General features: G+C 32.2%; 2 protein-coding genes across 2 annotated transcripts in view; one reads left to right on the forward strand and one right to left on the reverse strand.

Moving 5' to 3' along the window:
* LOC130444259 (neuropilin and tolloid-like protein 1) overlaps positions 1-15,246 on the reverse strand; it is a 699,554-nt gene extending 684,308 nt beyond the window's left edge. The window contains exons 1-2 of the mRNA XM_056779324.1: positions 15,127-15,246; positions 11,675-12,156 (exon numbers count right to left, since the gene is read on the reverse strand). Of these exons, the coding sequence (XP_056635302.1) occupies positions 11,675-11,726 (52 nt within the window). The 5' untranslated portion in view covers positions 11,727-12,156; positions 15,127-15,246. The remainder of the gene's footprint in view (positions 1-11,674; positions 12,157-15,126) is intronic.
* Positions 15,247-19,385: 4,139 nt separating this feature from the next.
* LOC130444665 (uncharacterized) lies at positions 19,386-20,063 on the forward strand. Its single transcript, XM_056779941.1, has one exon. The coding sequence runs from the start codon at positions 19,386-19,388 to the stop codon at positions 20,061-20,063; it is 678 nt and encodes a 225-aa protein (XP_056635919.1).
* The last annotated feature ends 2,051 nt before the right edge of the window (positions 20,064-22,114 follow it).

Here is a 22,114-nt window from a genome sequence, read left to right on the forward strand (position 1 = left end):
TAATAGAGCATGTGAAACACGCTATTAGAATCACAGAGTAGATGCCGAAAAGGACGAAGCACCCAAGACCATATTTTCACATTAAAACATGTAATCGAGAAGAAAACAGCTAACACACAAAATTCGTATCTTACCTTTTTGGACCTAGAAAAAGCATTTGACCTATGACGCAGATATCGGTCTATATAGAAGAAATGTGAACAAAAAGCTGATTATAAATATTAAACCAATGTATAAAAGAACGAACAATTATGTGACTAGTAAAAATATGACTGAGGCAAGGAAGTGGGCCAAGCCCAACACTATTTATTATATTTATGGACGACATCATCCAATAGTGCAGCCAAAACAGCGAAAAATTATATTCGGATACCACAATATGCAGAGAATACAAGTAGGAGAATGGCCATTTGCTAATGACATCGTTATAATGGGAAATACAAGAAAAAAACTAAAAAAGAATATTAACATATGGAATGATTCGCTGAAGAAACATGGAATGAAGATCAACGTGAAAAAATCAAATTATAGAAGATCACCAGGAACTAAACATATGTATAAATGGAGATAGAACAAGTAAATCATTACCAATATTTAAGGGCTATAATTGAAAATACTGGCAGGCAGGAATTAGAAATTGATACCCGAATTGACAAAGCCATTAAATGTTATTATGCATTGAATAACAAATTTGTCAACAGAGGGGAAATATCCAGGACAAAAAAATGGAAGGTACCACTCCATAACAGACCATTACTCACATACTGATGCGAGACATGGGTCATAAACGACATATAGAAGAGTAAGATACAGGCTACGGAGATGAAATACCTAAGACGAGTGAAAGGGATAACCAAGGAAGATCGTATTAGAAAACAGACTGCAAGAGCTGAGTTTAAAGTAGAATACGTATTGGATTTTATAAAAAAGAGGTAACTGAGCTAGTGGGGGCACTTATACAGAATGAAGAATACCAGAGTAGAGAAACAAGTATTGCAAGCAAGACCAAGAACAAAAAAAAAAGAAGAGGATCAAAAATTTCAAAACAATTGCAAAAATCTTTAAAGAGAGTAATCTGACGTTTAATAATGCAAAACAAAACGCAAAAAACAAAAAAGAATAGTGGAAATTCATACATGATTAAGAAAAAAATACCATACTATATGGTAGAAGGGATTTTGATTAATATATATACCAACGGATGAAAATTGATGAGTAACTGATGAATACTCGCAATTTAACAAGATGTACCAGTGGTCTAATTTAACTACAGCATTTCAAATTCCAATTAGCTTATATGAATTTCTCTCTCCCATTTAAACATATTATACTGGAACAATGCACATTTTCTTGATAAAATCAATGAATAGGTCAGATGAGGTAATTAACTCATGTCATGTGCAAGAACTCTATTGAAGATGGTGGAAATCAAGGGAACTGAAGAAGAATATGTTGAAACATGACAAACAATAAAAGAGAATTGAGATCATGGAAGCTCAGCTATGCTTTTTAATTTTAATTGGATTTACATGAGTGAGTCGTATTTGAACTTGAAATTTACAAACGGAAAGAATTCTATGAAAATTCTCATCTTTTAATGAAAAAGATCCACGTAGTTACTTAAATCATCCAAATATTCATATTCCATGAAAAAAAAATATCCTTTGAAGTTGAATGGAAACTGAGAAGCAGAACTTCATAGTGATATTTTCAGAGAATGTCAAAAATTTATGTCAAGGTAATGAACGAATAAAGCCTATGACATCATGCCTCGAAGTCTATTATATTTACATTTAATATATCGTAAACGCAATGAAATTGAATTTAAAAAACGGGCAACTCCGAAATTTGCAGTGAAGTTTTTTGATTCTAACTCAAACATTCACGTTTTTTTTCAGTCATTTGCATTAAAAATGTAGTTCCTGAATCGATCAAAAAGCGTGTAAAAGAGTGCCGTAGCGATTCATTTTTTCACGCTTTGCGTTAAAAAAAGTGCCGTAACGTGTCATTTTTTAACGCAATTATAAATTTTTTTTATCAAAATAGTGGGCTGTGAAAGCTTACTTTCTCATGTCAATTTATTTCTCCTTTAAACTGTCACATTTTTATTTCTCGATATTCGTTCAAGAAAATCCATTTTGTGTCTAATTAAAAGAAGTGTAGTATTATTATTAGTGATGGAGAGTTATAACGAAGAAAGTTTAAATTGCACACTAGAAAATGTTGTTATTTAAAGGAATATTATTCTTTTATAGAGTGGCGTACTAAAAAAGGCATAAAAAGCTTCACAGAAAGAGTGTTACTAACCTTGAACCTAAATCCAAAATGTGGAAGTCTTCATTACTTTGGTCCACCTATTCAAAACTGAAAGTCTCCCCAAAGCAGTAAATACTCGAAACACATTGCATATTTGAAAAATAAATCAGTATTTTCCCGTGCAAGCTCCAGACGATCATTCTCATGCATAAGGTATAACAGGTTGCTTTTACTTTGCTTTAATATTACGAATCGCAGGAGCACTGCGGAGGGAGGAATTATATAAAATGAAGTGTAACGATATTAAAAATACCGGAAATGTTTTAATTATCACAGTATCTGATAGAAAAACTCATGTTCAACGTCGATTTACTGTTATTGGTGAAATATCTGACAATAAATTAAACTTCGTAAACATATATAAAAAATATAAAAACCAACGACCCACAAATGTTAAAACAATTCTTTTTATAGTATAGAAATGGAAAATGCAAAACCCAAGCTGTAGGTATAAATACCTTTACAAAAATTCCCTCGTTTATCACAATATATTTGAATTTATCTAATCCAAAAAACTACACTAGGCATACATTTCGACGCTCTTCGGCGTCTCTATTAGTGGATTCCAGTGGTGATATAATTCAACTAAAGAAGCACGGTGGGTGAAAATCAAACACAATGCAACTTCTTCTTCAAATTCATATCAATAATGCTCAGAGTTTTATTTTTAATATTACTATTACAAAATAAAAATTGATAAAAGTTTTGTCAATTTTTTTTTCAAGTCTAGGAACATTGAAAAAATTTTGTATGAAATTCGTGACTGAAATAACTTTTTTCCACTCGTAGGAATTGCCCGATCAAACTATCCTACTCGTGAAAAAAAGTATTACTTTACTCACTAGTTGCATAAATAACTTTTTGTTTACTACTATTTTTGGTTCGAAAGATATGGAGGGATTTAGAGTTTTTATTCAAATATTTTTTTCCATTAACAACCTTCATTAGATAGTTCAAGAAAGGAAGTATAAAATTACTTCATAATGCCGAGTATTTCCATAATATTCCAATTATGGTTAAAAATGGAACATGAGAAGGGGTACTTAAAGATGAGCCAATGTTTTCTTCACCATCGTTTATGGAAGAGCCAAATAATATAATTAGAGCAAAAACACCGTTTAATCAGTAGAACAATAATGGCAAGAAAATTTTACAGAAAAATTTTTATTTTTTCGCAGTAAAAATATTTTCTACGGAAAATGAGGTTAACGCTTAATAGTTCAGGAAATGTCAATCTAAAAAGCTCTCTCAAACCGTAAATTGTATTTTTTTTTTCATGAAAATTAATAAACCAAATTATAGGAATTGAAAACGTGAGGTTTGCGTAAATTTGCAAAGTCGGTAAATTGTTAAAAAAATTCGATAAATGTTTCTCTGGCATGGTATGAAATGGGTTGCCTTAAGTGTATTTGATGCAAAATTCCATTCTCTTTCAGAAATAATTTACCAATTTTTATGGCTGGGAGAGTCAGGCAACCCTTTTTTTAAAGTGTAGGATGAGGGAGGAAATTTCTCTCTCATTACGTAACATGATTTTTTTTATTTTCTTGTCGACTTTAACATTATATTGGTTTGCGATCTCAAAAACAGGTATTTCCACAGAAAAACATTTATTATAAATTATATTCATTGATGATCTATAATTGTATTTATTGAAAATAAGTTCGGTGTCGATGGAATTTAAGCTGGTTTGCTGACCGTTTCTGAGCCCTCAAACCAAGATAATTTTAAAGTAGACATTAAAACGAACAAAATAAAAAAAATCATATTACGTAATGAGAAATTTCCTCCCTCGTCACACACTAAAAAAAGGCTTGCCTGACTCCCCCTGTCGAAAAAATTGGTTTCCGTAAATTTTTTCTAAAAGAGATTGAAATTTTCTACCGAATACATTTCAGGCAAATTTTTTTTACATTTTTCCAGCTTTACAAATCCACGCAAATCTCGCTTTTTTAATTAATGTAGTTTTGAACCATCAATTTTCAGAAAAAAAATTACATGCGTGGTATGGGGGATGTTTTAAATTGACAGCTCTTGGACAAAAACACGCTTTCGAAAAATACTAATTTTTACAGCTTTAGAGCGCTAAAAATAGATACACCGAATTTATAATATAATCCTTATATTTTTGTTAATATAAAAAACATATATTTTCATTAAATATTTCATTTTTATATTTATATCTTATACATATATACCGGATACAGTTGAATCAAAAAAATCTTCCTAGATTCAAAATCTAAAATTTGTTTAAAATTACGTCTTGCATAGATGTTAGCGTGCTTAGCGGACTTTTAAATGCTTATGGCGATAAATTCTTAGAGTCTAATTTGCTGATTTATATTAATATTAAAATAATTCTATATATAATAATCAACAACCTTACTTTAAATAAATAAACAAATAAAACTCAAATTTTTTTCTTATAAACATGTAGAATATAGACGCTCTACGTAGACAGATGGCTGCTTAACTATTTATTATATATCACGGGGATCGCCGACCAGTCGATCGTGACAAGGAAAAAAATGTAAAAGTGGAGAACAGATTATGCAGCGGGATTACCAACTGTAGCACGCATCATCTTGTATCATTTTTGAATGTCTTTTCCGTCACGTTACGCAATATAGTTTTCTTTTCGACACCTGAGGAACTAAGCGAGAACCGTATGAAACACAAAAGCGGGACGTGTGTCAATGTTTAAAGCTGTCTCGTGTATATATACGTGTATATGTTACTGTGAATGCCCGAAATGCCGTATATGTTCAGATACTCTGGTGCCTGGTAACATTCACCAAGGTAGTTGGTGAATGACCGTTATTTATCTTTTTCATGACGATTTCGTTAATTCACCGGTGACTGTTATCATAGACCACGACGACTTGGTCAATGTTCATTATGACCGAAATTATGATGCCTGTCTGATTGATATAGAAAAAATAATGATGCATGGAAACAGAAATTCTGACTAAGAAAGTTACAAATTGTTACAATAAATAGAATAATAAATAGATGCAAATAGTTTATTAATCGAAATCATTGAAACAACCTACCTTTACTAGGTATAGTTAGGTAAGTTAGGATAGGTTAGTTTATGTTAGGGTAAAAAACGAAACAAAAGAGCGCAGGGATGTATTGTCGACTGTGATCAGTGAGTGAAGCAGCGTATATTAAAGAGAGAACAGTTCTCGCTTTTCGAACAAACATTGGCGTTTGTTAACATTCACACAAATTGTAAATCGCCGAATCTAACATTCACCGATGTATGTCCGATTCAAGTATAAATTAAGTACAGTTTTCGAGTTACACCATCGAAATTGGTGATTGTCGACATCTTCACATTCACTAATGTTGGACATTCACAGTAACATATAGATTCGATTAGGTTAGGTTAGGTTTAAAACTGTCATGTGTATATATAGATTTGGGGTATCGTATACACTGTGACCCAAAGGATCTATTGTGTTGATATATTCGTCTTCTATTTCAAGCGCTCACAGGTGTAGTCATCTGGAGTTCCTTAGTGTTTCACACTTCGAGAGAATGTGAACGCAGGTTTCATCCTCTATGTAACACAATCTACGCGTTGCATTATCTGCTAGCATCTTCAGATGTTTGTTGAGGTGACAATGCCCCGATAGAACTCCTTTTTGTATTCGTAGATTGTTCTTACTTAGGTTCATATATTCAGCAGATCTACTCTGGTTATAATTGGTTTTACTCCTATTTACTTTATTTTCCAGAGCTTTTTCCATTGTTTTCATTATTGTTTCAATCTTGTGTATAGTTCTATCAAGATTCATAGAGCTAAGATAAGATTCTGTGTTCGAAATTAATGGTATTCCTATAGATTGCAAGAAATTGATCGAGTTAAAAATTGTGTGAAAATAAAAAAAAAAAAATTTTAAGTAATATCAAATTATTCTTTGTAATCTTCACCCAAAATGAATTAACGCTGTGTAGATGTGGATATTCAAAGTTCATTCAAATTCATTGTAGATTATAAATTATGATGAATACTTATTTTTACATAAAACTATCTCGTTTCAAAATGGAAGTCGAGCAGCTGAATCTGAATTTCTATTATTTCAGTCTATCATATACCCGCATAAAGGGAACTTTATGGGGGTCGTTTTTTATCTTTAAAAATATGCATCAAGTATAAAATCAGATCTGGAACGTACACTGACAGAAAATCTTGGTTTTATTGAACAAACATAAAAAAATAATTGCATCTCAAGTCAACAAATTGTAAAAAAATTCTAACAACCTCAATAAGGGTGGATATTAGAATACTGCAGCCATAAGGTTAATAAATCAGCTTATTGAGGAAGAGATGAATAAAAAAATAATATAAAGACAAAGATTTTGTAGATATTAGGTATTGGCAAAAAGACATTAATATTTATTGTAAATAATTGATATCATAAAACGAATTCAAGTCATGAGAAGTTTCAGAAAGATAATTCATGATATATAGATTAAAAAATATCTGCAGTTTCACTCACTGATCACAGTCGACAATACATTGCTTATCAAATTTGTCAAGTTACATGTCCCAATAGTAAAAAATACTAAAATCGCCTCCTTGAACGAAAACTCAACGAAGTTAATCATAATCGAATAGTTCGTCACGCCTATCGTCAAGTTAGACAGGGTCGTGCCTTTTGGCATCAATTCTACAAGCTCAATGACAAAAGAGTATGTAGAATTGCACGTTGAAGTGAAAGGTCAAATTTTTTTAGCGCAGAAGATAAAACCGCCGTTTTCAAAAATAGATTGCAAACTGTCTTCACTCCTACTGACAACACAAATTTCCCAAGTGATTTTGCCAATGAAACCGATCTTCTAATTCAATATATAAACACAGATTTACCAATCTAAATGAAAATATACCACATAAAAACATACCACTTCAGGCTTCCTTCATTATCGGAGTCGTTCAATCGACTTGCCCAGCTAGGACATAAACTGCTACCGGACGGGATAGAATCTCTAAGCATGCACTAAAAAACCTGACTGAAGTAGATTTACCTTACTTATACCTAACTTATACTCACTAATTAGCGCCTGCTTGGCATTATCGTTCTTTTAGAGCTTGGAAATCTGCCAACACAGTTTCCATTTCCAAGCCTGGCAAAAACTCCACTAAGCCTGAATTTTACTGCCCGAAACTGGAACTTTGTACATACCAAATTATAATTCCAATTCCAATTCAGGCCTGTACAATCAAGTCATAACGCCATGACTAATCTTCAAATTATCATAACTCAATGAACCGAAAACACTGAGCCGCCACCAACTTTATGTCCGGAAAGATTTTGATCAGATCTGGTATGTCGGACTTGTTGAGAAGCTTCTGACTATCCAATTGCCACATCCGATAATAAAATTGATATGTTCATAACTTACTGTCCTCTTTATTAATCTAAGGGTCGGTTAGTAGTGGCAATAGTAGTAGCAATTTATCACCCTCTGAAATTTTACAAAGCCTCATACTACCCCCCTTCTGTACATCATCTATACGTAAACGGACGATACTGCATTTTTTGCTTCCGTCCAAAATTTCGTTCTCTTAACGTCCAATCCCAAAATCTTCTAAATCAAATCTAGGAATGTTGTGATAAATGGTGGGTGACACCCAATTCTCAAAAAGCCCAAGCTACCGTCTTCAAGCATTTAAGTATCCGAAGCAATCAACCCATAATCGAAAATAGGGCAAACGCCTACTACATTCACCCGACAATCTCTGCAATAAATTCGTATCTTGCAATAAGTTCACTCTCAGGTACTAACAATACAACTGCCGATTCAGTCCTAGTAATACCGTTAACCATTAACAATGTTAAGCTTTATGATGAAATGTTGCCATATCTCAAAAATTAAACAGCAGTTCTCGTATGATCTAAAATACCTGTTCTAAAATAAAGAATGAGAAGAAACTACAAAAGTGCCGCTTCATTTAATTTTCTCAATTAAAATATTCTTGTAAGTTTTAATATCCATCATGATGTTTTTCTAAGTTTTGACAATAAAATTTTTGAAAATACCAATTTTTTTCAAGTTGAGATATCGTTAGTTTAACTTTGAATTAATTATATCAGAAAAATTAGTTATTGGCGAGAACACTTGAGCACATAGCGAGTTGAATTTCAACCCCGCTCACGTATTTCATTAATAAAATGTTTGAGCAAGGCACCTATCCCTCAGTTTTCCGAGTGCCCACGCCTCACCTATACATAAATATAGAAATGAAACCCATCCCTTTAATTACATGCTCTAATTTAAGCTCAGTATTTCAAATAATAGAAGGAACATTCGGAAGGTTAGAAGGATGATATTTAGATAACTGAATTATGTCACTAGAATTCAATATACAGGGTGTCCCTAAATTCGATTACCAAAGCTCTAGGGGAATTTCCTTGCGTCAAATTATGCCTATCGGAAAAAGGAACTTATGTCCGCAAATGCATCCTTTTCAAAATACAGGGTATTAAAGTTTTGAAAATAAATCGATTTTTTTTCGATAAATCTCAAATAGTGTGATATGATTATTATTGAAATTTTTAAATGATTATTAGGTAGTTAAACTACTTGTTCTAATGTGAATGGATGATTTTTTTCAGAAGCATGTAGCAGGGGGTCAAGGGTCCTTTTTTCAACCCTGAATTCTCCGCCACTGGATAAATTGTTATTTTTCTCAAATTTTTGAATTCTACCATCGTTCCTTAATAAAAAAGGAATAACATTTGACTGCGCTGTAGTTAACCGTTTTCGAGAATAATATCATTTTGTGACCGCTCTCCTGATTTTTTAGAAAAATCAAAACAGCTTCTTTCGCATCAACTTGCATCGATAGGTTTAGTATCCTAAAAAATGATATCTGTTCGTTAAACTACACGTTTTCTTTTAAAATTTAATTAACACAAAATAGGTACAACACAATATATTTAAGCAACTGCTTAAATTGTCCACCACCTTCGTTTACACAAGCCCTTAGTCTACTCAGCATGGATAAGCATACGTTGCGGAAACCACTGGGCATATTAGAAATTTCTTCTATTGCCGCTTGTATACGACCAACAAGATTTTCTTCATAGACGAGAGAATTCTTATGCCCCCAAAGAAAAAAATCAAGGGGAGTAAGATCCAGAGATATAGCTGGCTCACCTCGACCTATCTAGTTCTGTCCATTTTCTGAAAAATATACAGAAGCTACATTATTCTGAAATATGATATTTTGTCGGGTATATTACCGGAACTTCTGGAAGAATGTCAAATAAATTTCTACGTTTTATTTTTGAAAAAACATGTATGGTCCTATTATGTAAGCGTCTACTACTTCAGCCCAAAAATTTATAGAAAATTTTTCCTGCTGTGCATAAGTAAAAGGTGAACATTGCCTCAGCGGTAAATAATATTAATTCATAAAATTCATCCTTGTCCCTATGTTGTTGAAGATCCCAAATAGAAAATTCCATACGAGGTGCAAAATCTCTTGGTAAAATATCTTGTACTTTTGTAAATTTATAAGGATGCAATAACTGTTCATTTGCAACTCTCCAAGCAGAGTTCTTATTCAATTTGTGACTGAGGGATCAGATACTTAGTTAGATAGTTGATTCTTTATACTACTCAAAACGTTGTTTTCAAAATAACTGAACGGGTAGTTCGAGGACGCCCGGCGTTATATTTGAGCTTCCTGTTTCTCTTAATCTTTTATCAATACTGGCAAAAATGGAACGGCTCCGATGATGTCTATGTGGAAACCTTTATCTATTGTCCTTTCGCCAATATTGAATTTAGTCGACTTTTTCTTTTTTTAATAATTTATCTTGTAATGCACACATTCACATAAACGTCAAAAATCAAACTTCAACAATTTCAGTATAACAAGAACACAGTTGTTTTCAAAGTTTCCTAATATTCCAAGTCAAAGTAAATTTGAATTTCTAAAACATCCAACGTTTTCCAAAACGCTTATCAATGCTGCGAAAGATCAGAGTGTGGTGAAATGAAGGAGCTAGAAAATTTGAGGCATTTTGTATGATTTGTTTGTGTAAAATTGTTATCTGAATGGTAACGAACAAATATCATTTTGTAGGACGTTGTAGGAAGTTGATTCGGAAGAAACTGTATTTTTCTAACAAATCAGTGTCAGTGGTCACAAAATAGTGTTTTTCTCGAAAACAGTCAATTCCAGCGTAGACAAATATTATTACTTTTTTATTAAGGAATGATGGTATAATACAAAAATTGACAAAAATATCTATTCATGATAGAACAAGTAGTTTATCAACCAGATAATCGTCAAAAAGTTTCAATAACAATCTATCGCACCATTTGAAATTTATCGCCAAAAAATTATTTTATTTTTAAAACTTCAACACCCTGTATCTTGGGAAGGATGCGTTTGCGGACATAAGTTCCCTATCCCAATAGACATAGTTTGAGCCAATGAATTTATCGGAATTGTCTACGTAATTAGTTTTAGTTATTGTAAAAAGGAGAATCATATTCTAGATGGTGACCCGATATCTTGATACTCAAGTTATCGGACCATCCCATTACTTATTTTTACAAACAATCAACGGAAATTCCACGGCAAAGAAACGAGATGAAAAGAAGAAGAAAAATTAAGATCTGCTGATTCGCCATTAGATTTCTTTCTGTAGTGATATATCAAAAGTATTATATACAAAACTATACCCCCCTGACTTAGATGACTTAAAAAGACGAATCGCGCTTAGGATTAGATCAGTCACGCCGAAGATGTTGAGTAACGCTTGAAGATATTTCTATATCAGATTGTTGACAATCCTCCCAAAACGCCCTCATTTATTTATGAACGAATATTTTTATTTGGCTTTTCTACATCGTATAGTCTAAATGGAATTAAATATTTTCAACAGAAAAAGAAGGTGAAGAAAAAAATTATTATTTCATTTTAGTACTATTTCACACTTGTCAAGTGTTTTATTATTGGAAAATTTGATGTAAGTATGATTTTTGATTGTAGCGAAATATATTTTTATGTAAACAAAATTCTTATTCTTTTTAGGTGTCAGTGTTAGTACAACTTTTTAAGAAATATGAGAAAAATGGATCAATTAATCAACCTCAAAATAAATTTGTAGACCTATCATCCGCTAAAAGTTATTATTTTCAAAATTTAAATAGTTAATATTTGTTTATAAATATTTCAAAACATTCACAATGAAAATATGTTGTGTTGTCTATTGAAACTTTAAATTGGTGCCCCGAATGTCACTCACGTAGTTAAAAAAATTGGAGTTTCCATTTTTGTATCTACTATCCATATATGATTTTTAAAATTGAGAGATAATGATCTACCTACCCCATAAAAATAATCCTTCCCATTTTACAGATATCATCAGGAACACTTTCATCCAAAATAAGAACTTAAACACAATTAAACTCAATAAACTCTACGTTCTTTGAAAAATAAACTATAAAGTGAATTTAACAGCACTCAGCACTTCACCAACATTAGCACTTTTGTTTGAATGAAACTATTTTTAGCACTACGCGATGAAAATATTTCGGTCTGGAAATGATTGGTTGACTGAAAGTTAGAAAGATATCTCCGAAAAGGCGATTCAATAAAACTATAAACACTTTTATCCCGATAAAAATATATTGAAATAATTTTCACCGGCCACTTTACGAAAATTATGACGTACAATTTCGAAATTACTGAGTCTACGTCTCCGTCCGCTCGCATCAGGATTTGCCGCACAACTAAATTTTCAGCTGTTTCAGCTTCCCAAATCTCCTGCATTGTGCGAGGTTGCCGCAAACGCAACTCCACTCCAACGTCTGGAAATGATATAAAATTTGTTTTTGGCCTTCTTCCTTTCAATATCATCATTAGAAATAATAGGAAATTGATAATCTTTCAAATAATTGCACATTAATCGACTGTTTTTAATGGAAAATGTGGAATATTGAATGCAAAAATACTTGTCTTTTAAGGTATTATACTTTCATAATATAAACTTGAATATAATTTTGGAAGTGATGTTTAAAACATCTGTTGCACACATTTTCAACCTTGTTACAGAATTTATTTTGGTATTTCCTAAAATAAAAAAAGTTTTTCGAGCTAAATTTCATCAAACCAGGTATAAGTTTAAATATGTAATCGATAATACAAACCCAAAATATATTAAGTTTAGGTAGTAGGTAGTTAGTTCTCTCCGATCCTCAACATTGTAAGGACGAAACTCTAATAGAAATAAAATAAATTTCCAACTAATAACGTATTTTTTTCATAAATATACCGTTACCTAATCCATAATCCCAACAGTAATTTTATTAGAAAAATTTTATATTCAGTGGTGATATAACATGGTGTGGATCAAATTCCCGTCTTTTCCAGGTTGGTTTTCACATTTCCCCGGTTGAAATTTTGTGAATTTACTACACGTTTTTATGATGAATATCTATTTTAGAAAGGATAATAAAATAACCAAGTTATTTTTTTAATTTAACTAATTCTTGCTCCATGGAAGCAAGGATTTTTTTCTTTTTTGTTTTCAATTTTCTCTTTGTTTTTCTAGTTTTCTTTTCTCGGTTTCCAGCAAATCTTGCGATTTTATCAATTTGTGCCGCGCCATATCATGAGTAGGCATTTCTTATAGAGAGTATCATAGATTTTAAAATATCTACATTCTTCAGTCCTTTTTTATAGAGAATCTTACCCTAATCTTTTGCCTAAGTGATTCTTCTTTCAAATTTTCAACAAAAATTTCCTTATTGACAGAAAATCTTCTCTCTGCTGTGGCAAAGTGAGAAATTATTAGTAGAAGTTTTGTTACGACTACTGTTTTCGATAATTTTTATCCAAAAATAAACTAGTGTATTAGATTTAGGAACTCATCTTATTTAGAATTCGTCACACCCCTGGCGTTGTATCTGTTTGCACTCAACAAAATGTCAAAGTCTTCGGACATCAGTTGCATGGATTGTTTATATCGTTTCCTGTCTCATTGGGATTAAGGAAACTTATTGCTTCATTAATTTCGAATACTAAGAGTCATTTTTCCAAAAGTTTGGCAACTATATACATCAAAGGGTTTCTACAATCCTTGCGAAAGATCACCATGTCCTTATCTTTGATCTTTCATGTTTTCAAAGCTACTCCTGTGGAATACCCTAAATCAATATCTTGCACTTCTTTATAAATAGGAGTTCTTTGCGAATTTTGCCTGCAACGAACCGCCTCATTAAGTTATTCAGAACCGAAATCAGGTCTCTACTCATCAAATTTTCCTGTTAGATGTGAAGCTATATGAAGCTATATCAATTTTTTAGGATACATCGTAATTCTAGGTGTTCATTTCAGTAGCTCAGGCAGTGTATGTAATTTTAATCATGAAAAAATTATTACTAATATTGGCCCCTGAATTACTTGAAACACAGCAAACAATGTATAGTTTAAGGCTTGTTAAATTTTGATACGTAGTGATATCCGTGGGAATTTTTGCAATACAATTCATCCAAACTTATTGTTGGGTAAAATACCATATTTGAAAAAGAATAGTATATATGAAATGGTGATTTTGACGGGAAGTATATTGGGCAGATCACACTGCCAGTTATAATCATGCCATAAATATTAACTATGTAAAATTGTCAAAAAATGGATCCAATAATAAATTGTTGGATGCACTTGAAAGCATTGAAATTGCTAAATGTAAGAAAAGCTTAAATAATGCCAAAGGGCCAAATACTTACACCCCACTCTATAGTTTAGTAGTATAAATTTGAAGATTCTTGCCAAGGTAGTTTTCCTGTGGGAATTGATTTTCGAGAGAGAAGGTAGTTTGGTGGGAAAATTCAGTATAAAACATGTAAGTCAAGTTATTACTTATCGAAACGCGCGTCAGACAGTGTAATTAACAGGGTTGGCGTAGTGGTAGTGTGTTCATGTCCATAATACTCTATGGAAGTCAAAATGTATTTTTCATGTATGAGGATAAAACTAAGAAATGTTATGAAACACATCTGGAAAACCGATATTTCGGGTACAAAAATTTCATATGAATCAATTCTTAATATCTGTGAACTAACAATATAAGTTGATAAACTTCTATATATTTAATTGAAAATTGCATCTTTTATAGATTATAAGTGATGTTTATTAGAATATTTCTGACTAGGAGAGGAATCTAAATTACTATCGGAATTAGAGAAAAAAGGAAGTAGATCTACAAGACGACATAATTACCCTGGAATGAGCTCTATCAAGGTAGCAGTGTGAAATTAGCAGAAATCAATTTAAAAATATGCAAAATTTGTAGCTATTTAGTTACTGAAATCGCGATTTTGTTGCTTAAGCCGTCCGCGAAAAATCGCAATTACTACTAAATTCATATAAATCAAGCATAATTTCGATAAATCAATAAATATCGAGTGAACCAAAATCTGTTCCTAATTTATTAGTGCTAATAAGTACTAACGAAAATTAGAAAAAAAAAGATCGGACGAATTTTATATACTAGCAGCAATTTTCTTGAACTCGACTTGTTATACGGAAAATGGAGAAAAGATAAAGTTGCTACATTGAACAATGTTTAAATGAGCCTGAAGAGTAAGTAACAAAATAGGAACTAATAGTCCGCCGATCCTTCCGATCAGCAACAATTTTTTGAGTACTAGCTAGCTTGAACTTGACTTGTTGAATGGAAGGTGCTAAAGAAATTTATTTGCGACATTGAACAATATTCAAATGTTATTTTCAAAAACATTCAAAAACAAGTAATAATAAAATAAAATCCATCCTACCTTATTGTGAATAAATTATAACTCTAATCGAAACACTTTTCACAATGTTTGTTCAAGTAAATCACTTATTAAATCGAACCTTCCGCACTAACATCTAACACTAGCGATTTTACTGTTACGAATAACTACCAAATCTAAAATAATTCTTTAGCATAAAACAGTCGAAAGCATTCGACAAGTATGACGATGCGTAAAAAATTTTTCTCGACAAAAAAATTTTTTTAAATTGAGCACAAATATTTTTTTATATCGTCTGAAATATATTTCAATACATTTCACAGTATGCTGCGTATATAATTTGTATACAGGGTAAATTGAACGTACATATTATAGTAGTAATCCGAGTTTTGGGACAAATGTATTTATTATTGCATTTCATTTAATATAAAAACAGTCAGATTGTCAATCTTAAACAAAGAACAAATAAAATTATATCAAACTTCACGTAAAAATCGTCTTTACAAACTGCATATCTGTAATTCAAAATAGATTTATTTGGAAAATTAAATCTCCATTCACATTGATAGAATGAATAAATATTTAAATGGCATTAAGTTTGTTTATGTATATGATCTTTTAGTAAGATGACGATTTTCAGATTGGTGCCTTTACGTAAAATTCTTTTTTGTACAACTGCACAAATTGAAAGAATAAAAGTAATGGAACTTAAGTTTATTTTTATTATTAGAAAAATAAAAATAATACTAAAGTATCTTCTTAACTGTTAAAATATTATTTAAAATTGTAGTTAATTGTGAAATTTTTACAATTTTGTATAGTTAAACCCAGAACGTCATGCCTTTTTATTAAGTTTTTTTTCATGTTAATTTTAGATATTAAGGGTTGATCGTTCATATACGGTGTACTTTTTGTCTCCATTTCTGTGAAGGGTTAGAGTGGTTTTTCAACAGAGTTCATGATTTTATTAGCAACTTATTTTATTTTTAGTAGACTCTTTGACGTATCCTTCAGCCGCGATACTGGATTGCAATCCCCCATGGCGCTTTAAGGTTAATATGTAAATACAAGCCGAAACTGAGAAAATAGTATAAAACATTTGTAACAGAAGGCCATTCCAGCATTCTTTTCTTCAGCTTTAATAGTTTGGACCTCTTATTGGAATGAAAAGTCTTTATCACTTGTATTTTAATACACTATTCTTGAATCAAGCAAAATGAAAGAGTCGATTTCTTATGAAGGGGTCTTCTTAACGTAGGCATATTCCCTACACTTCGTGTAACTCTGTATAAATTGCGTAGTACTTTTGATTTTTATAACGTGACACTTGTTGTAATAATCATTTTACTACTAATTTATATATTTATGTTCTATGTTAAAAGTAGGGAAAATAATAAACGAAGGCTCTAATTAATGAATATGAAACCTATCCTGTCGACTCCAGATCCATTGTGTGAATTTTTGCGATTACTGCATACCAATTATTTTCTTACAATCCAGTAGTTGGTATTATATCTATAGAAATATTCCCGATCTGATTCGAGTAGATGGCTGAAACAACCATTTTTTGGATGCTTTGTCTAGTTTTTATATTGGACCATATAAGCCTCTTGACATATAACAAATGGCGATAAAGTTTTTTTTGGTTCGCCCACTGAAGTTCAGAATAATTCAGAAAAAAAACGGAAATTTATATGAGAACGTTTTCGCCGAAAATTTGTATAGAACATCGGAATCATTTTGTATATAGAATGGAATATACGAGGAAGATGTTGGATGAGTTATTTGAGTGAATATAAAGGATTTTACACCTAGAATTCTTATTAATTCCTTTATAATATCGCACCCCTATTTCAATAATGTCATAAGCTCATTAAAGTTAATTTCATAGGAAAATCAAAACAAAAACGATTGTAAATTGAAAGTTTTCTTGATCAATTAATTAGGTATTTCTGCATATCAAATTTGGTGCTCATACAATTTAAAGATATTTTTACTGATTAGTTATGTAACATCTAATGTAAAATTTACAGATAGCTTTCCAAATTTTTTTAAACATGGCACTACTGTTGATGTTAATTTTATTTAGATTTGTTGAGTTAGGACTTAAGGCGAATAAAATGAAATTCCCCCACAAAAGTTGTATTTAAAACTTTTAAAGTGGATCTGCGTTCAATGTAAGAAAGAACATTAAAATACAAAATAATATGGAACAATATGGAACGAGTATTTTAAATTAAAATTAATTTCTTAAATATAGCATAGCCTGATATAGTTCTTCCCATATCAATTGCAGATTATAAAAACACTTTTGATCTGATTTGAACAATTTTGATCTGCCATAGACGTAGATACTTTATTCGTTAAAAGGCAATCGAATCATTATAAATTAGACATTATACGCCGTTATTTAGACAGATGCACTTAATTGTAGTCCTACTTGGAACTTAGAAAAAAATCGTTATTATAACTCATTAAATGGCTACAACTGAATATTAAATTATAAAACGTGAATAGACGAGTAAAATGTACCTGCCTATAAAGGCGTTTCGTTTAAACAGGGTACCAGACGTGAACTGAGCTCTTTTTGTACCCCATTCGTTTTTTTTTTTCTAGAAAACGAAATTTCAAAGCAAAAAGCATAAAGGAAAATAAATTCTTTGCAAATAAAACAAAAGAAAATAAAACATTTCAATTTCAAAGTATCTTTATAAATAATAATGGTAGTCAGAATAGTCTATCATTTGATTGAATTATGATGGGTTGTGAAGAGGGTGTTACCACATACTCATCTTCTTTTTTGAAAACGTGTTCAGCACAGTTTTTCCAAAGCTCTTGGCGGTCTGCTGCTAGAACTTTCTTTACGAGCTCTGCAACCTCTTTACCCAGTTCTGGAGACTGATTACATTTTCGTAATTCTGATTTTAACTCTATAGAGTTAAATGAGAATAGTATGACCCTGTTCTCTGTACAGCTTGTCAATATAATAAATTTTCTCTAACTTTAGACCTTCAATAGTAGTAAGCATTTGTTTCTTCATTGGGGGTTTTTTACGATCCCTTACAGGAATAGGAATTTTTTTTTCAGACATAAATGCTAAAATTTGATCTTTTTTAATACTATTATTTGGTATCTTAAGGAGTTGTATACTGGATAATCTACTACCTTTTGCTGTATTACTGCTAATATCGCAATCATATTCTTGTCATATTAACTATAAATTGTTCTACGTATAAAAACTTAAGTAACGTTGTCAACTGATTTCAATCTTTCTTTACACGTTTTTCGGTTCTGTGAATGATTCACAGCAACCCCTTTCGTGATTACTCGATAAATGGATTATTTACTATAGTTAATTGAGAAATTCTTATTGTGATTGCATTATCTTATTGCTCAATTTTCATTTCTACTGTGCAATTTCATTGTCTTCATTCGACCTTGGTCTAAAGAACGTCATATTTCTATTTATTTAAAGAAATTTATGAATTAAATGAATCTCACCAAATGAACTACTGTCAAACATTATTTTTCATTTCTTAATTTGCTTTGAGTGCTGTGCATATTTATGAAATATTAATTTTTCCTCGTATAACTGTCTTTTGCAATTGATATTGGAAGAGCCATAGAGTAATTTTTTTCTTCTTGTGACCACCTCTTGGAAATCTTCACTCACATAAAAGATTTTCAATTGAATGGAAAGGGGTCGTTTCTTGTAGTATGTCGCGACTTTCATGATTAAATATAAAACTTGTATTCCATTTATGTCTTTGTCAAAGTTGTTGCCGATCTGCGTCTCAAGATTCTTTATCTTATCAAAATCAGGATGGGTTATGGCACAACAGCTTTGATTTTTGTGGCATCTCTCGTCGAAATGAATTCATTATAATAGTGACACTTGGCGCCTCACGAGGAAAATGTTAGTACTAATGATATGGCCCTATCAAATCCTGTGAACATCATCTTAAAGTAAACATTGAACGAGAAATGTCAATTTTAAATTTTTTGGGAATATGACACCATTGAAATAGGAATGCGATATATCCTCTACTGTCATCGATTCCCATTTCTATTCTATGAATAATGCATAATTGCGAAAATGTTGAGACAATATTATTAGTTGGTAATTAGTTATTGTTAATTGGTAATGTTTTGTTGATTTCAACTCATGCTTTACCGACATAATGGTAGATAAAAAGATTTTCTGAATACCCATAATGTACATAATGTAACACTGAATAATTGAGGTTCTAGGTTCTGATGAATTATTGGATGGATTTAATTAATATCGTCTTATAAGTATCATGTGGAGGATCATACACACCCGTATATGGAGAAGATTGGATGCTATCATTGGCGAAACTCAGTTTGGATTTAGGAACGGCTTCGGGACACGTGAGGCCCTTTTTGCAGTACAGAAATGTCTAGATCAACAGACAACCGTAATAGCTTGCTTCATAGATTACGAATGGGCAGATGACACTGTAATACTAGCCCACACCATTCAAGATATTCAACAGCTATTAAACAGAGTAAATACTATCAGTGAAAATTACGGACTTAAAATGAATTACAGTAAAACGAAATTCATGGTAATATCGAAAACTAGTATTAATAATGTGTCGCTGTCAATTAATAACCAACCCATAGAGAGAGTACACCGTTTTAAGTATTTGGGAAGCTGGTTGAATGACGAGTGGGACCCAGATGAAGAAATTAAGACAAGAATAGAAATACCCAGGAGCATGTTTTTTAAATTAAAGTCGCATCTACAATGCTATATTTTGACTACCCTACTTTATAGTGTTGAGAGCTGGACTTTGAAGGTCTCCAGCATGCGTAAGGTGGAAGCTTTTGAAATGTGGCTCTTTAGACGGATCCTTAAAATACCATGGACGGATCGGGTGACCAACGATGAGGTGCTAAGACGAATGAACAGAGAACGAGAACTATTAACCATTGTTAATAGTTGTTACAGCTGATCATAGAAGGGAAGATAGAAGACGGGCGTGGCCTAGGTAGAAAAAGGTTTTCGTGGCTGAAAAAACTTCGAGATTGGTTCCATGTACGTGATGCCGTAATTCGAATACGCATGACTGAAGATCGTGAGGAATTCCAAAGGATGATTGCCAACCTTCATTAGAATTTCTTCCAGAGCAGGCACTGGAAGAAAAAGGAGTATTTGAAAGCATGGACATCGTTAAATGTAAGAATAGTTCAAATAAGAACCAAATGTCTAATCCCCACAGTCCATTATATAGTATGTTAGTTAAGGAACGAATGTGAAATTTCTCGCCTAAGAGGTTTTTCCGCTGGAATTGTTTTTAGCGAAAGAGAGTTCGTTGGTGGGAAATTCAGTATAAATAGGAAGATCACGTAAATATCTTTTTCTACGACCGTGCGTTTTAACCCACTTTCCCGCACGCATTTTAGTTTTGAAAGTATCACTTTCCCGCACTAGTGCGGGAAAGTGACATTCTTCAAAGGAGAAACAACTAGCAAACCACCCGGGTTTGATATCAGTTGCTATGACAACCCAAGCGTGTAATTGTTACTAAAAAATCAAAGTTGTTCAAAACGTCTTGGAAGTGACCGAATAAGAACAATCTTCTTCTAAATTAAACCACATTAAACCGAATCCGATACAATAATATTAATGGATTCATCCGACGAAGAACTTTCCGAAGCTATTTTGAAGGCAGCAAATGAAGCTAATTCCGAGCTGTTACCTGCCAAATCCAGACTAAAGTATGAGAAGAAATACGACCATTTTGTTACATGGTATTAGGAGAAAGGGGCCAAAACTTATAAGGAAGAGGTATTTCTGGCGTATTTTTCAGACCTAAGTAAGGTTTTGAAATCTATTACATTATGGTCCCGCTATTCGATAGTAAAAATAAAAAGTTTCTTTGTTCTACAAATGACTTAAAACTGTTGCCGTCACCGTCATCGTTATCTTTATTCGACCTGCAACCGATGCCATCCTCACCGACGTCATCTACCTTCCAGTTGAAACCAAATAACTCCACTGGGCCAGCAATTCTTACCAGTCTACAGAATACAACAAATTGTTTTTTCAATATTAATATTTATAATAATTAGTAGTTTTCAGTTAAAATTTTGTATATTATTATGTTTGTTGGATTAAAATAATTTTTGAAAAATGGGTTGGTATACATTTTTGTATATACAGTCGTAGAAAAAATAATGTTCCTAACTCATGCGTAAAGTGTCTTTCCCGCACTTGACTGCTTGTCTGAACTCCGCTCCGCGTCGTTCGGGACAACTGAAGTCGCGTGCGGGAAAGTATCACTTTCCGCACTTGTTAGGAAAATAACTATTCTGTTTACCTTCACTCTCTCATGACGATACCTTTGTTATCGACACGCGCGTCACACAGTGTAATTTGGAATGTTGATGTAGTGGTAGTATAAACAGTGTGTTCAGCTTGTAAGGATTGATACCACAATGTCTTCTTGCAAGCCAATAGAATGTGTAGTGTCCCAAGGCTCAGTACCAGGCAACTGTCTGTTTGTTTCTCTTGGAGCAACACTGATGTTACCGCTTACTATACTAGTGATCTAATCACCCTAAAATCATAGTTCCTCTTCTGTGCCTCAACGTTTCTAAAATTGAAGTTTGGTCATATAAAAATATGTTGCAGCCTTTTGTACTGAACAACACCACCATTGACGTCGCTAATTTTGTGACATTTTTAGTTAGTTAAAAAGGGAATAGTTACATATCACCGCTTTATCTAAAAAATTAAGCTCTTCCTGTTTTGTGATAAAATCAGTTTCAAAGGCACTAAGCTTATCCATCTCTATAACAGTTCCATATACACTCTTTGAGCCGTATCTCCTATATGCCTTCTGGGGTACGTGTTGTGCCACTCAATTTGAGCGGTAATCTTCAAACTATAAAAGTGAGCTATAAGATATCCCCTCGAAATTACTACCGGGACTTTTTTGAAATAATCAAAATACTTACTCTTCATTCGTTATTTATATTTGTATCCGTCTGCCTAATCCGT

This window comes from Diorhabda sublineata, chromosome 5 (genome assembly GCF_026230105.1).
Source record: "Diorhabda sublineata isolate icDioSubl1.1 chromosome 5, icDioSubl1.1, whole genome shotgun sequence".
Taxonomy (NCBI): domain Eukaryota; kingdom Metazoa; phylum Arthropoda; class Insecta; order Coleoptera; family Chrysomelidae; genus Diorhabda; species Diorhabda sublineata.